This window comes from Myxocyprinus asiaticus, chromosome 13 (assembly GCF_019703515.2).
Source record: "Myxocyprinus asiaticus isolate MX2 ecotype Aquarium Trade chromosome 13, UBuf_Myxa_2, whole genome shotgun sequence".
Lineage (NCBI taxonomy): Eukaryota > Metazoa > Chordata > Actinopteri > Cypriniformes > Catostomidae > Myxocyprinus > Myxocyprinus asiaticus.
This window is the reverse complement of record NC_059356.1, coordinates 8,636,919-8,649,722: the sequence shown is the minus strand read 5'-3', so window position 1 is coordinate 8,649,722 and position 12,804 is coordinate 8,636,919. Positions and strand designations below refer to the sequence as shown.

At 40.6% G+C, this 12,804-nt stretch overlaps 1 protein-coding gene across 4 annotated transcripts in view; it reads left to right on the top strand.

Moving 5' to 3' along the window:
* The first annotated feature begins 599 nt into the window (after positions 1 to 599).
* LOC127450356 (magnetosome-associated protein MamJ-like) overlaps positions 600 to 12,804 on the top strand; it is an 86,697-nt gene continuing 74,492 nt past the window's right edge. For all 4 annotated transcript variants that reach the window (XM_051714417.1, XM_051714419.1, XM_051714418.1 and 1 more), the window contains exons 1-2: positions 600 to 982; positions 11,618 to 11,767. In XM_051714417.1, the coding sequence (XP_051570377.1) occupies positions 740 to 982; positions 11,618 to 11,767 (393 nt within the window). In that variant the 5' untranslated portion in view covers positions 600 to 739. The remainder of the gene's footprint in view (positions 983 to 11,617; positions 11,768 to 12,804) is intronic.

The following is a 12,804-nucleotide window of genomic DNA, read 5'->3' as shown; positions in this document are numbered from 1 at the left end:
TAATGTTATATGTATTATTTGTTTTGAATATGACTTGGACATGTTTTTGACAGGTTTCATGAGATTCACCCAGCAATGTCTATTAACTTCTACCCATTTTGCATTAAAGACAGAGTATCAACACTGTTTACTGCACGAGTCCTCAGTGCTATATGTTTTTATATAGAGTTCTTCATACAGTATTTCCTAAATATATGTGTCGATTCAGTACTGTTACATTAGTATCAGTCTAATATATCAAATCTGTACTGGTCCATCAACATAAACACTTTTGCTAAATACAGTGGAAAAGTAACAGGCAATGCTCCTTTAAAAAGGTGGGCTGTCCTGTAGGGAATGACGCTGATTGATTGTGTGTCGAAACCTAGTGAGTTGCCTAACTAGACAACAGCAACAGACCATATTTGAGATATCTGCGTAATGCCTTTAACTTCATTTTTATATGTATTTTATTAAAATTATTATTATTATCATGTGTTTTTGTGTCTTAGGTGTCTTAATCCTTGTTATTTAAAATGTTAAGCGTTTTCAATAAAATAGTGCTGCTGTTTATGTAGGCAGCTCTGTGTGTTTTGAGCGCAGCCCTCATGAAACGCGTCTCCGGAACACGCGGCGCTGTAACGGGATGAGCGGCTGCTCGAGCTCAAGCGTTCACTGATCCACAATAAACAACTGCAGGACAACCTGTCAAATTTAACATTTCTGTTGCATTTCATATCTTAAAAGACAGGGAGCAATCATGACTATAGACGCGCCAGTTATTTTGGCCGCACTTTTCTTTACGATTATTGCCATTATAATCGCATCGACGCTACTGGCGAAGAAACCTGCGCCAAAGAAAGAAAACAAGCGACACGCGGAGGAGAGACCGGAGCGGGACACTGACTATCCGCAGCCCAGAGTGGAGGCTCCTGCTCCGGATCCAGTGAAAGAGGAAAAGCCAGTTCCTGAAGTTATCCCATTGCAACAAACACCTGTCCAGGTAAAATGCGTGATGTTCGCACAGGACGCGTTCTTGCGTTCCTCATGTAGTCTGTGCACAATTGCGTCAGGGTCGCGTCCATGAGCGTTGCGTTTAAGACGGCGTGTCAACTAAAAACAATTCAACTTTTCAAAACGCTTTCTGTTCTACCGCGGTAAAGATAGTTTGCGGTTTGAAATTCCGACTTCGATTGGCTATAAACCCGCTACACGCTGTCGTAAACATGTAAATAATGTTATTCTTCATGATTTGTGCATTTTTTCACAGATAGGTTTCGTCTTTTAACCTTTTTTTGAGTTTTGTAGTCAACAGTTTACCAGAGAAATCAGTGTCACAGGCTTTGAGAGGTCACATGCTGCAAACACATGATAATTATGATAGAAAAACACTAGTTTCATACAAAACTGGATTTGTGAAAACTTTCACAGATTGAATTTACTCAGTTTGATGGCTTTGGTTTATTTTTGACAAATAAAATTTTGATATGGATGATATGTCAACTAGCTGGTCATTTTGTTTAAGCCTTGTGTGGTGTTTGGGTCATTTTTGACCCATTTTGATTTTGTTTCTTTAATAAAAATGTAAGAAAAGAAAATACTTTTCTTTCATTTGCCATCTGAACTTAAAAAAAAAAAAAAAAAAATTGGACTGCATTTGATGAGTTTAGCTCCCGTGACAAAATGTTTGATCCACCATAGGAAATGAATGGGAAAGACTAAAACACAGAGCAGTTATAACACTAAGCCTATAACACTGATTTCTCAGGTAAACTGTTGACTCAAGAACTTAAAAAATGTGTAAATGACAAGACATAATCTGTGAAAAAGTTCACAAATCAGGATGGTCTGTTTAAGCCTAGTGTGACACATCTAGGTGCTCATTTTGTAGAATTATAAGATGTTTATTGTATTTATGGCTTAGAATATTCGTGGTTCACAATGCCAATATGTAAGAAGCCATCAAACTGAGTAAATTAAATCTGTGAAAGTTTTCACAAATCCAGTTTTGTATGAAACTAGTGTTTTTCGGGGGATTGGGTAGCTCAGCGATTAAAGATGCTGGCTACCACCCCTGGAGCTGCGATTTTGAATCCAGGACGTGCTGAGTGACACCAGCCAGGTCTCCTAAGCAACCAAATTGGCCCGGTTGCTAGGAAGGGGAGAGTCACATGGGGTAACCTCCTCGTGGTCACTATAATGTGGTTCTCGCTCTCGCGTGGTGAGTTGTGCGTGGATGCCGCAGAGAATAGCGTGAAGCCTCCGCACGCGCTATATCTCCGCGGTAACGTGTTCAACAAACCACATGATAAGATGTGTGGATTGACGGTCTCAGACATGGAAGCAACTGAGGTTCGTCCCCCGCCACCCGGATTGAGGCGAGTCACTACGCCACCACGAGGACTTAGAGCGCATTGGGAATTGAGCATTCCAAATTGGGGAGAAAAGTGGAGAAACTCCAACCCCCCCCCCCCCCACACACACACACAAAAAAAAAACGAGTGTTTTCCCATCGTAATTATCATGTGTTTGCAGAATGTGACACTCAAAGCCTATAACACTGATTTTTCAAGTTAACTGCTGACTCAAGCACTCAACCAAGGGTTAAAATGCACAAATCATGAAGGTCTATTTGAGTCTAATATGGCCCGTCTGTGTGCTCAGCTGATTTCTCTGATGGCTTTATCCATTGACACAGCCTATATTGTTATTATTACACAAGTGAATTTGCATGAACACATACTGCGTGTATACTGGAAATAGCCGTTAAAAGTGAAGAGCGCTTATTTTCCCCTTCCCGACTCATGGACTTAAAAAGAGTTGACAGGAAAACAAACTGTTGTGAACAAATTCACAAATCAGACTGGTCAAGATGAGAGTGGTTTCGTCTTCTTTTGGAGCTATTTGGATTAGAAAATGAAGAGTCATAAAATTTAAATGACCGAATGCAGAGCGGAGGATGATGTCATCCGAATTCACAAATCATGAAGAATCACTTCACATTATTTACATGTTTACGACAGCGCGTAGCGGGTTTATAGCCAATCGAAGTCTGAATTTTAAACCGCAAACTATCTTTACCGCGGTTTCTGACCTATGTTGTTGTGCTCTGTCTAGTTGTTGTTTAATGCAAGAACCCATCCTGTGTGAACGTTCCCTCAGGGTCTGTTCACACACTAGACACTTTCTGTCTGCGATGTCTTTACTTGTTAAGATACGTTATGTCTTGCGTTCCCCATGGGCTGTTTTTTTTTTTTTTATTGTTGGAATCCACGAGCATTGCGTTTTTAAGACGGCATGTCAAGTTAAAAACAGTTGAACTTATAAAAACATGTATTGGAACCCTTTCATTCTATTTCATTCTGTTGCGCTCTGTCTAGCTGTCGTTGAAGGTAAGAACCCGTCCAGTATGAGCGTTCCCTCAGGGGCCGTTCACACAATGGACACATTCGGTCTACGATGTTTTTACTTGTTAAAATGCGAATGTCTTGCGTTCCTCAGGTTTTTAATACGTGGTCTGTGTACAGTTGCATCAGGTTGGTGTCCATGAGCATTGCGTTTTTAAGATGCTGTGTCAGCTTATAAACAGTTCAACTTTTCAAAATGCTTTCTGTTCTATTTTGTTGCACTCTGTCTAGCTGTTGTTGAAAACAAGAACCCGTTTGCTCAGGGTCCTTTCAACACTGGACATTTGTTATGCTGCGTTATATCTTGCGTTCCTCGTGCTGTTTGTTTAATTGTTGGAGTCCACAAGCGTTGCATATTTAAGATGGCGCATCAAGTTAAAAACAATTCAGCTTAACACGTTTCGGAACCCTTTCATTCTATTTCATTCCATTGCACTCTGTCTAGCTGTCCAGCAAGAACCCGTCCATGCAACATGCATTCTATCTGCGCTGTTTTTTAATTGTTGGACTGTGCGCATAGACCTATGCGTCAGACTGTCGTCTTAGGTCATTGCATCGTGCCTCGCTGTGTTTTTTTAAGCGTTGCATTCTCAGGGTCTGTAAGACTGCGTTATAACAGTTAAACTTTTTAAAACGTGTCTCGGAACCCTTGTGTTCTATTCCATTTCATTGCACTCTGTCTAGCTGTTATAGGCCTTCTCACACTTTCACGTTCGCAGAGCAGAAGCTTTGCTTAAAACAACTTCCGCTGCATTCTGTTTCAATGACAGTGCCCACAGCGTGGAATTAATATGGCCTATGTACACTTAATCTCAAATACTTAATCTAAAGAGACCTACCTCACCTTACGATCATTACTCAGGGATGAAGTATAGAAAAACTATGTCATGTTGTTTGATTATTTTGAACAGGATGTACGTGAGCATCAGTGACATTAAAACACTTAAACGCTGTCTCTTCAGACTTGAGTTGAGCACAATAATGGGAGTGAGCTGAACAGCACGTGCAGCTCCTCGTGAACTGGGAATTCTTTGTGCTGATATTCGCCTCGCTCAGATACTATTACACATTAAAGTGCTAGATAACACATAGTGAAGTGCTGAGTTACTCCAAAGAAACAATTAAACAGCTAATGTTTACTGTCAAGTGCATCTAAGTTGGCTTAATTTGTTTAGAAAAACTGCGTTCGCCCATAGACAGATCGATGGGCAGATGTTTGGTTACACTACTATTCGGAGCCGGATGTGACGACACACGGACTGTGTTGAAGGCCTATTGAAAGAAAGAACCCATCCTTGTGAATGTTTCCTCAGGGGCCGCTTACACAGGACACGTCATTGAGTTCTGTCTGCGCTGTTTTTTAATTGTTTTGTTTTTGAACAAATGCTTCAGACTGGCATCTTTGGTCAGTGTGTCACCTTCTCTGTTTTTTTTTTTGTAAGCGTCTCACGTCATAAGCGTTGCGTTTTTAAGATGGTGAGACAAGAATAACTGTTCAACTTTGCGTCCTGGAACCCTTTCTGTTGCACTCTGTCTAGCTGTTTTAGAACACAGGAATCCATCTTGTGTGGCATTCACACTACACGTGTTATTTGCTCTGTCTAGCTGTTATTGAAAGAAAGAACCCGTCCTGTTTGAACGCTCCCTTCTGGTCATTGCGTCGCATCCCGCTGTGTTGTATTCTTTTTGTTAGCGTCTCGCGTCATAAGCGTTGCGTTTTTCTTTTTTATCCCAATTTGGAATGCCCAATTCCCAATGTGCTTTTTAAATCCTCGTGGTGATTTGCCTCAGTCCGGGTGGCGGAGGACAAATCCCAGTTGCCTCCGCGTCTGAGATTGTCAACCCACGCATCTTATCATGTGGCTTGTTGAGCGCATTGCTATGAAGAGCACGTGTGGAGGCTTCACGCCATCCACCGCAGCAACCACGCTCAACTCGCCATGCGCCCCACCGAGAAAGAACCACATAATAGCAACCACGAGGAGGTTATCCCATGTGACTCTACCCTCCCTAGCAACCGGGCCATTTTGGTTGCTTAGGAGACCTGGCTGGAGTCACTTAGCACGCCCTGGGATTCGAACTAGCGAACTCTGGGGTTGGTAGCCAACGTCTTTACCACTGAGCTACCCAGGCCCCCTATAAGCGTTGCATTTTTAAGATAATGTGTCCAGTTAAAAATAATTAAAACTTATGAAAACACATCACGGAAACCTTTAGGTCTGTTCCATCATTCTGTTCAGTTCCGTTGTGCTCTGACATATTTGGCCATTGTGGCACACATTGTGTTTTCAATGCCAGAAGCGTTGCATTTTTAATACTGTGTTAAAACCACACCAGGGTGTGCTGAGTGACTCCAGCCAGGTCTCCTAAGCAACCAATTGGTCCGGTTGCTAGGGTGGGTAGAGTCACATGGGGTAACCTCCTTGTGGTCGCTATAATGTGGTTCTTGCTCTCGGTGGGGCACGTGGTGATGCCATGGAGAATAGTGTGAAGCCTCCACACCACGTCTCTGCGGTAACATGCTCAACAAGCCACGTGATAAAATGCACGGATTGACAGTCTCAGACACTGAGGCAACTGAGATGCCACCATGAGGACTTAGAGCGCATTGGGAATTGTGCATTCCAAATTGGGGAGAAAAAAAAATTAAAATTTTAAAACACTTTTAAAAGTGCGTTCTGTTCCATTTAATTGCGCTCCATCTAGCTGTTGTTGAAAGCAAGAATGTGTCTTTTGTGAGCCTTTTATTTCTTGTTTCTACTATTAACATGAACTCTTTTATAAGATTATAAGGAAAAGGATGTCACAATCTGATTTGCAAAATAACGGTAAACGGTTCCCTCAGAGCCCCTGAACTCAATAGATTGTCAGGGGCTGTTCACACATGACATTTTGAGTTCTTTCTGCACTGTATTTTAATTTTTGATCTGTGAGCACAGGCGTCAAACTGGCATTTTTGGCCATTACATCACATTTTGCTGTGTTTCTTGTCAGCGTCTCACATCAAAAGCATTGCAATTTTAAGACTGCGTTAAAACAGTTTAGCTAAAGTTTTCAAAGTGCATCTTTGAACCCTTGCATTCTGTTCCATTCCATTGTGCTCTGTCTAGCTGTTATTGAAAGCAAGATCCCGACCTGTTTGAACGTTCCCTCAGGGGCTGTTCACGCGGGACACATTTAAGAGTTCTGTCTGTGCTGATTTTTTTATTGTTGATTGCGTCAGTCTGGTGTCCTTTGTCATTGCGTCACGTTTCGTTGTGTTTCTTGTCAGCGTCTGATGTCATAAGCTTTGAGTTTTTAAGACGCTTGCCAAGTTAAAAGAGTTCAACTTCTCAAAACGCTTCTTGGAACCATTGCGTTCATTCCATTGTGCTCTGTCCAGCTGACAGAGTTCATCCTGTGTCAACGTTCACACAGATTGCATTCTTGAGTTATGTTTGTGCTGTTTTTTTTTACTGTTGGTCTGTGTACACACATATCAGACTGGCATCTTTGGCCGATGCGTTGAGTTTCTCTGAGTTTTAACGTCTTGGGTCATAAGCGTTGCGTTTTTAAAATGGCGAGTCAAGGTAAAAACACGCCTCGGAACCCTTGCGTTCTGTTACATTCCATCGTGCTTGGTCTACCTGTTTTTGAAAGCAAGATCCTGTCCTGTGGGCTGTTCATTCTGGACACGTTCAGTCACACTAGCATCTTTAGACGTTGCATCGCGTCTCGCTGTGTATTTCTTCAGTATCTCATGTCATAAACATTAAAACAGTTCAACTTTTGCAAACCCGTCTCCAGAACCATGTGTTCTCTTCCATTCCGTTGCGCTCCATCTGGCTGTTTGTAACGCTAGAACGCGTCATGATTGAACCTTTCCTTGTTTCCACAGTTAACATGCCCTGTCTTATAAAACTATATGTAAAAGGGTTTCTCAATTTGATTTGCAAATAACTGTGCTTTACTTACAGTAAGTTGCATGTAGGCCTACCTATAACTATCAATTGGGGCAGCCTGTATAATTGGTTTAAGGATGGAGTGGCTGGACTTGAATGCTAGCCAGGGTTTTATCAAGGGTTCACAGCTGATTGCTAAGCAGTATCCAACGATATACAAGAGAACCAAGAGCTAGATGAGGGGTGAAATATGACCTGGATGTATTCGTGACAGGTTTCTTTGGATTCAGCCTAAAATCTTATCACTTACTTAATATAATGTTCATCACTCACTAGTCACACCCCATTATGTGTCTAGGTAAAAGTTCAAAGTACAACTTGACCGCTATCACAAAACAGTATACAAACAGCTCCTCCATTGAACTCAACAAAGTAGTAGGCCTACATGTTTGGAGTGTAGAGTATACAACTAAATATTTTACATATATACATACTATACAATATAGTACAGAATGTTTCATTTGCTCGGCCTCTTTTACACATCACCACAGCAGACGTTATAGACTTGAACTGGCTTTCTGACCTTCTGTATGAACACTGTTTCAGTCTGCACTTAGAATGTGCCCACCACAGCTGTAACCAGAGCTCTGGACGTGGCATGGTCCTATATATGGCTTCAAACATATATCCACTATATTTAAAAGTGTATATTATGTGACATCTTGCTGTTGCTGTTGAGAGGTCAGGGAGCCTGGAGCACAGGTGTGTGTGACACCAGCAAACAAACATACATGATGTTCGAAGTATACTGAGGAACTTAACGTAACATGACAAACTGAGCTTCTTAAATGAGCTTTAGAGCTTCACTGGACCAGCGGATGAAGAACTGATATTGAACACTTTCTACCATTATGCAATATTGGTATGCCTCACATTGGATTGCATTTCCCAGGCCTTTCTTTAAAACCTACTTTGTTCTGTGCTCTATTAAAGGAATCCTATTTCACACAAAAGTGAAAATATGTGTTTACTTACCCTCATGTTTACAAATGGGAATCGGATGGAAATGAGCATTTCTGGTTGTGATTCCGGTTCCTTAATGATTGCATTATTGATTCTTTTAGTACTTTTGAGGGAGCAGATTGGAGTCTTTTTGGTTGATTCAGAACCTACTGTATACTGGTTTTGCTGTTTGTTTGTTGTGTGCAACCAGCGAGGACAACGCGAGTAGAAATATGTATTGTCTTAGTATTATTTAGTTGCATTACAGTGCTTTGAAAAAGTATTTGCCCCCTTCCTGATTTCTTTTATTTTTGTGTTTTTCATACTAAATTTTTTTAGATCTTCAAACGAGATATAACATAAAAACAAAGGCAACCTGAGTAAATGCAAAATACAGTTTTTAAATATATATATTTTGTATTGAAGCAAAAAGTTATCCAACACCTATACCATGTGAAAAACTAACTGCACTCTTAAACTTAGCTGGTCGTGCCATCTTTAGCAGCAACAACTGCAACCAAACGCTTCCGATAACTGGAGATCAGTCTTTCACAACGCTGTTGTGGAATTTTGGCCCACTCTTTTTTGCAGAACTGCTTTAGTTCAGCCACATTGGAGTGTTTTTCGAGCATGAACCATTTAAGGTACTGCCACAGCATCTCAATCGGGTTCAAGTCAGGACTTTGACAAGGCCCTCCAAAACTTTAATTCTGCTTCTTTTGAGCCATTAAAAAGTGGACTTACTCCTGTGCTTTGGATCATTGTCTTGCTGCATAATCCAGTTGCACTTGAGCTTCAACTCACGGACTGATGTCCGGATGCTCTCCTTTAGGATTTTCTGATAGAGAGCAGAATTCATGCCCTGAAGCGGCAAAGCATCCCCACACCATCACACTACCACCATGATGTTTGACCATAGGTATGATGTTCTTTTTGTGGAATTCTGTGTTTGATTTACACCAGATGTATCAGGGCCCATGTTTTCCATACAGTTCCATTTTCGACTCATCAGTCCACAGAACATTCTCCCAAAAGCTTTGAGGATCATCAGGGTGTGTTTTGGCAAAATTCAGACAAGCCTTAATGTTCTTCCTGGTTAGCAGTAGTTTTTGCCTCGCCACTCTTCCATAGATGGCATTTTTGGCCAGTGTCTTTCTGATAGTGGAGTTATGAACAGTGAGCTTTACTGATGTGAGAGAGGCCTGCAGTTCCATGGATGATGTCCTTGGCTTTTTTGTGTCTTCCTGGAAGAGTCTTCGCTGTGCTCTTGGAGGAATTTGGGAATGTCTGCCACTTCTGGGAAAGTTCACTACTGTGTCAAGTTTTCTCCATTTGGAGATAATGGCTCTCACTGTGGTTCTTTGGAGTCCCAGAGCCTTTGAAATAGCTTTGTAACCCTTCCCAGACTGATGTATTTCAATCACCTTTTTCCTCATTATTTCTGGAATTTCTTTCGACCTTGGCATAGTGTGCTACTGGGTGAGACCTTTTAGCCAACTTCATGCTGCTGAAAAATGTCTATTTAGGTGTTGATTTGATTGAACAGGGCTGGCAGTAATCAGGCCTGGGTGTGTCTAGTCCAGCTGAACCCCATTATGAATACAGTTTCATAGATTTGGGGATTTAGTAACTAAGGGGGCAAATACTTCTTCCACACAGGCCCAGTTGGTATTGGATAACTTTTTTGCTTTAGTAAATAACATTATCATTTAAAAACTGTATTTTGTGTTTACTCAGACTGCCTTTGTTTTATGTTAGATATTGTTTGAATTTTTGCAAATGTAGCATGAGATATACACAAAAACTGTCTGTTACCAAATCATGAGATGATTTCAGATTTTAACAACAGATTCTTGCAAATGGCGAACTTTTTATTTAAGATATTTTATTTCATTTTTATTCATCCATGGTATTTTTAAATAATACCACTAATCTCAAAACTTACAATGTATATCTTTAACTACACATTGCCATATCAACAACCTTCATGTAGCCTCCTTAGCCCCATTACTCTGGATTATTGGTTCAATTTAAGTCATGTATCATGACATGAAAAAAAAAAAAAAAGACTTGTCATTTAATACATTTTTTATTCACTAAAAAGAACAGGCTCATAAGAATAATTTGTTCTGGAGGTGTTTCACACTGTAGGTTTAAAAGTATCGGCTCTTTAGAGTCATTTGTTAGAAAATCAGACTACACTGAACAAGCTGTATTTTTCACACTGTAGATTCAAAAGAACCGGCTCATAAGAGACATTTGTTCAGGGATCAGACTTCACTGAACGATCTGTATGTTTCAAGCTGTAGGTTCAAAAGAGCCGGCTCATAAGAGTCATTTGTTGGGGAATCGGACTACATGGAACGAGCTGTATGTTTCACGCTGTAGATTCAAAAGAATCAGCTGATAAGAGTCATTTGTTGGGGAATCGGACTACACGGAACGAGCTGTATGTTTCACGCTGTAGATTCAAAAGAATCGGCTGATAAGAGTCATTTGTTGGGGAATCGGACTACACGGAACGAGCTGTGTGTTTCACGCTGTAGATTCAAAAGAATCGGCTGATAAGAGTCATTTGTTGGGGAATCGGACTACACGGAACGAGCTGTATTTTTCACGCTGTAGATCCAAAAGAATCGGCTCATAAGAGTCATTTGTTCAGGGATCGGACTACACGGAACGAGCTTATGTTTTATGCTGACGATTCAAAAGAACAAGCTCATAAGAGTCATTTATTTCAGGAATCAGACTACACTGGCCAAGCTGTATGTTTCATGCTGTGAATTCAAAAGAACCGGCTCATAAGAGTAATTTGTTTGGGATTCAGACTACACTGGTCGCACTTTGTCTCACACTGCTGATTCAGTAGTGATGTACATTTGAGGAATGTACATGCTTCATACATGGTGATCATGACTGTAGTCCACCATGTATGTTCCTAAAAAAAAAAAAAAAAAAAAGGCACCATACTAGTAGTCCATATAATTTAAGTTCTTATTCACTGAAAACCTTTCCCTCCATCATAGCTCTGAAATCTCATTCACACTTGCTTGTATTCAAACATGGCACATGAAGAGACACATTTTGCCATATTTGACATCGGGACCCGATCGGGGCATTCTAAGTTTTAGTAATCTTATCGTGACAAGATTTTAGAGCAATAGAAGAAAAGGTAAGGGTTTGGAACAACTTGAGGGTGAGTAAACTATGACAAATATTTTTGGATGAACTGTCCCTTTAACTGGCTTCCATTCCTATTTCAACTGACAAAGAAATATTGAATTGTGTACTGGTGTGTGTACTGTAGTGATTGCTGTTTTCTGAGCTTCATTCTCTCTGTTCAAATAGGCAGAGGTAAAGACTGAAAAGGAGGCGGTCATTGAACCAAAAAAGGAAGAGGCTGTTCCTGTCGCCCCTGTTATTGAGGAGATTGGTGTTGTAGAGGAGCAGCCTGCAGCTGAACCTGAAGTCATCCCTGTACATGAAACACCTGTCCAGGTATGATGTGTGACATCATGTACTTGTTCTCTTCCTTTTAAAAGACCAGTGAAATAAGAGTCTCATTCTGATGCATAGAATAATAGTAGATTATGTAAAAGTGGTCTTTGTATGACAGGTGGTTGCAGGGAAAATGTTGAAAAATAAGAGGGCTACATGACATCAGCCGAAAAGGAAAGTTGCTTAAGAAGCAACCTATATATTTATCACTTTTATATCTTCAGTAATACCATGGAAGATAACAACTTTTGGGCCAGATTTCCCTTTTTGCCTCAAATGTTTGCCAGAAGTTTGCAGCTCGGTAGTGGTGAACCTGCAGCAAACCTTTGGCAACAATGGACAGTTTGCCGCTACTGGCAAACACTTCTATGGCAAACCTGTGGCAACAATGAAGAGTTTGCCACTAAGCTCATTTGCTTGTGAAAAAAATGAGTGGCAAATTTGCCAGAACTCTCTATTATTGGAAGGGACATCCATTAAACATACAGTTCTGCACAAAAGTTTGCATACCCTGGCAGAAATTGTGAAATTTTGGCATTGATTATGAAAATATGACTGATCATGCAAAAAAACTGTCTTTTATTTAAGGATAGTGATCATATGAAGCCATTTATCATCACATAGTTGTTTGGCTCCTTTTTAAATCATAATGATAACAGAAATCGCCCAAATGGCCCTGATCAAATGTTTACATACCCTTGAATGTTTGGCCTTGTTACAGACACATGGTGACACACAATGGCAATTAAAGGTTAATTTCCCACACCTGTGGCTTTTTAAATTGCAATTAGTGCCTGTGTATAAATAGTCAATGAGTTTGTTAGCTCTCACATGGATGCACTGAGCAGGCTAGATACTGAGCCATGGGGAGCAGAAAAGAACTGTCAAAAGACCTGCGTAACAAGGTAATGGAACTTTATAAAGATGGAAAAGGATATAAAAAGATATCCAAAGCCTTGAAAATGCCAGTCAGTACTGTTCAATCACTTATTAAGATGTGGAAAATTCGGGGATCTCTTGATACCAAGCCAAGGTCA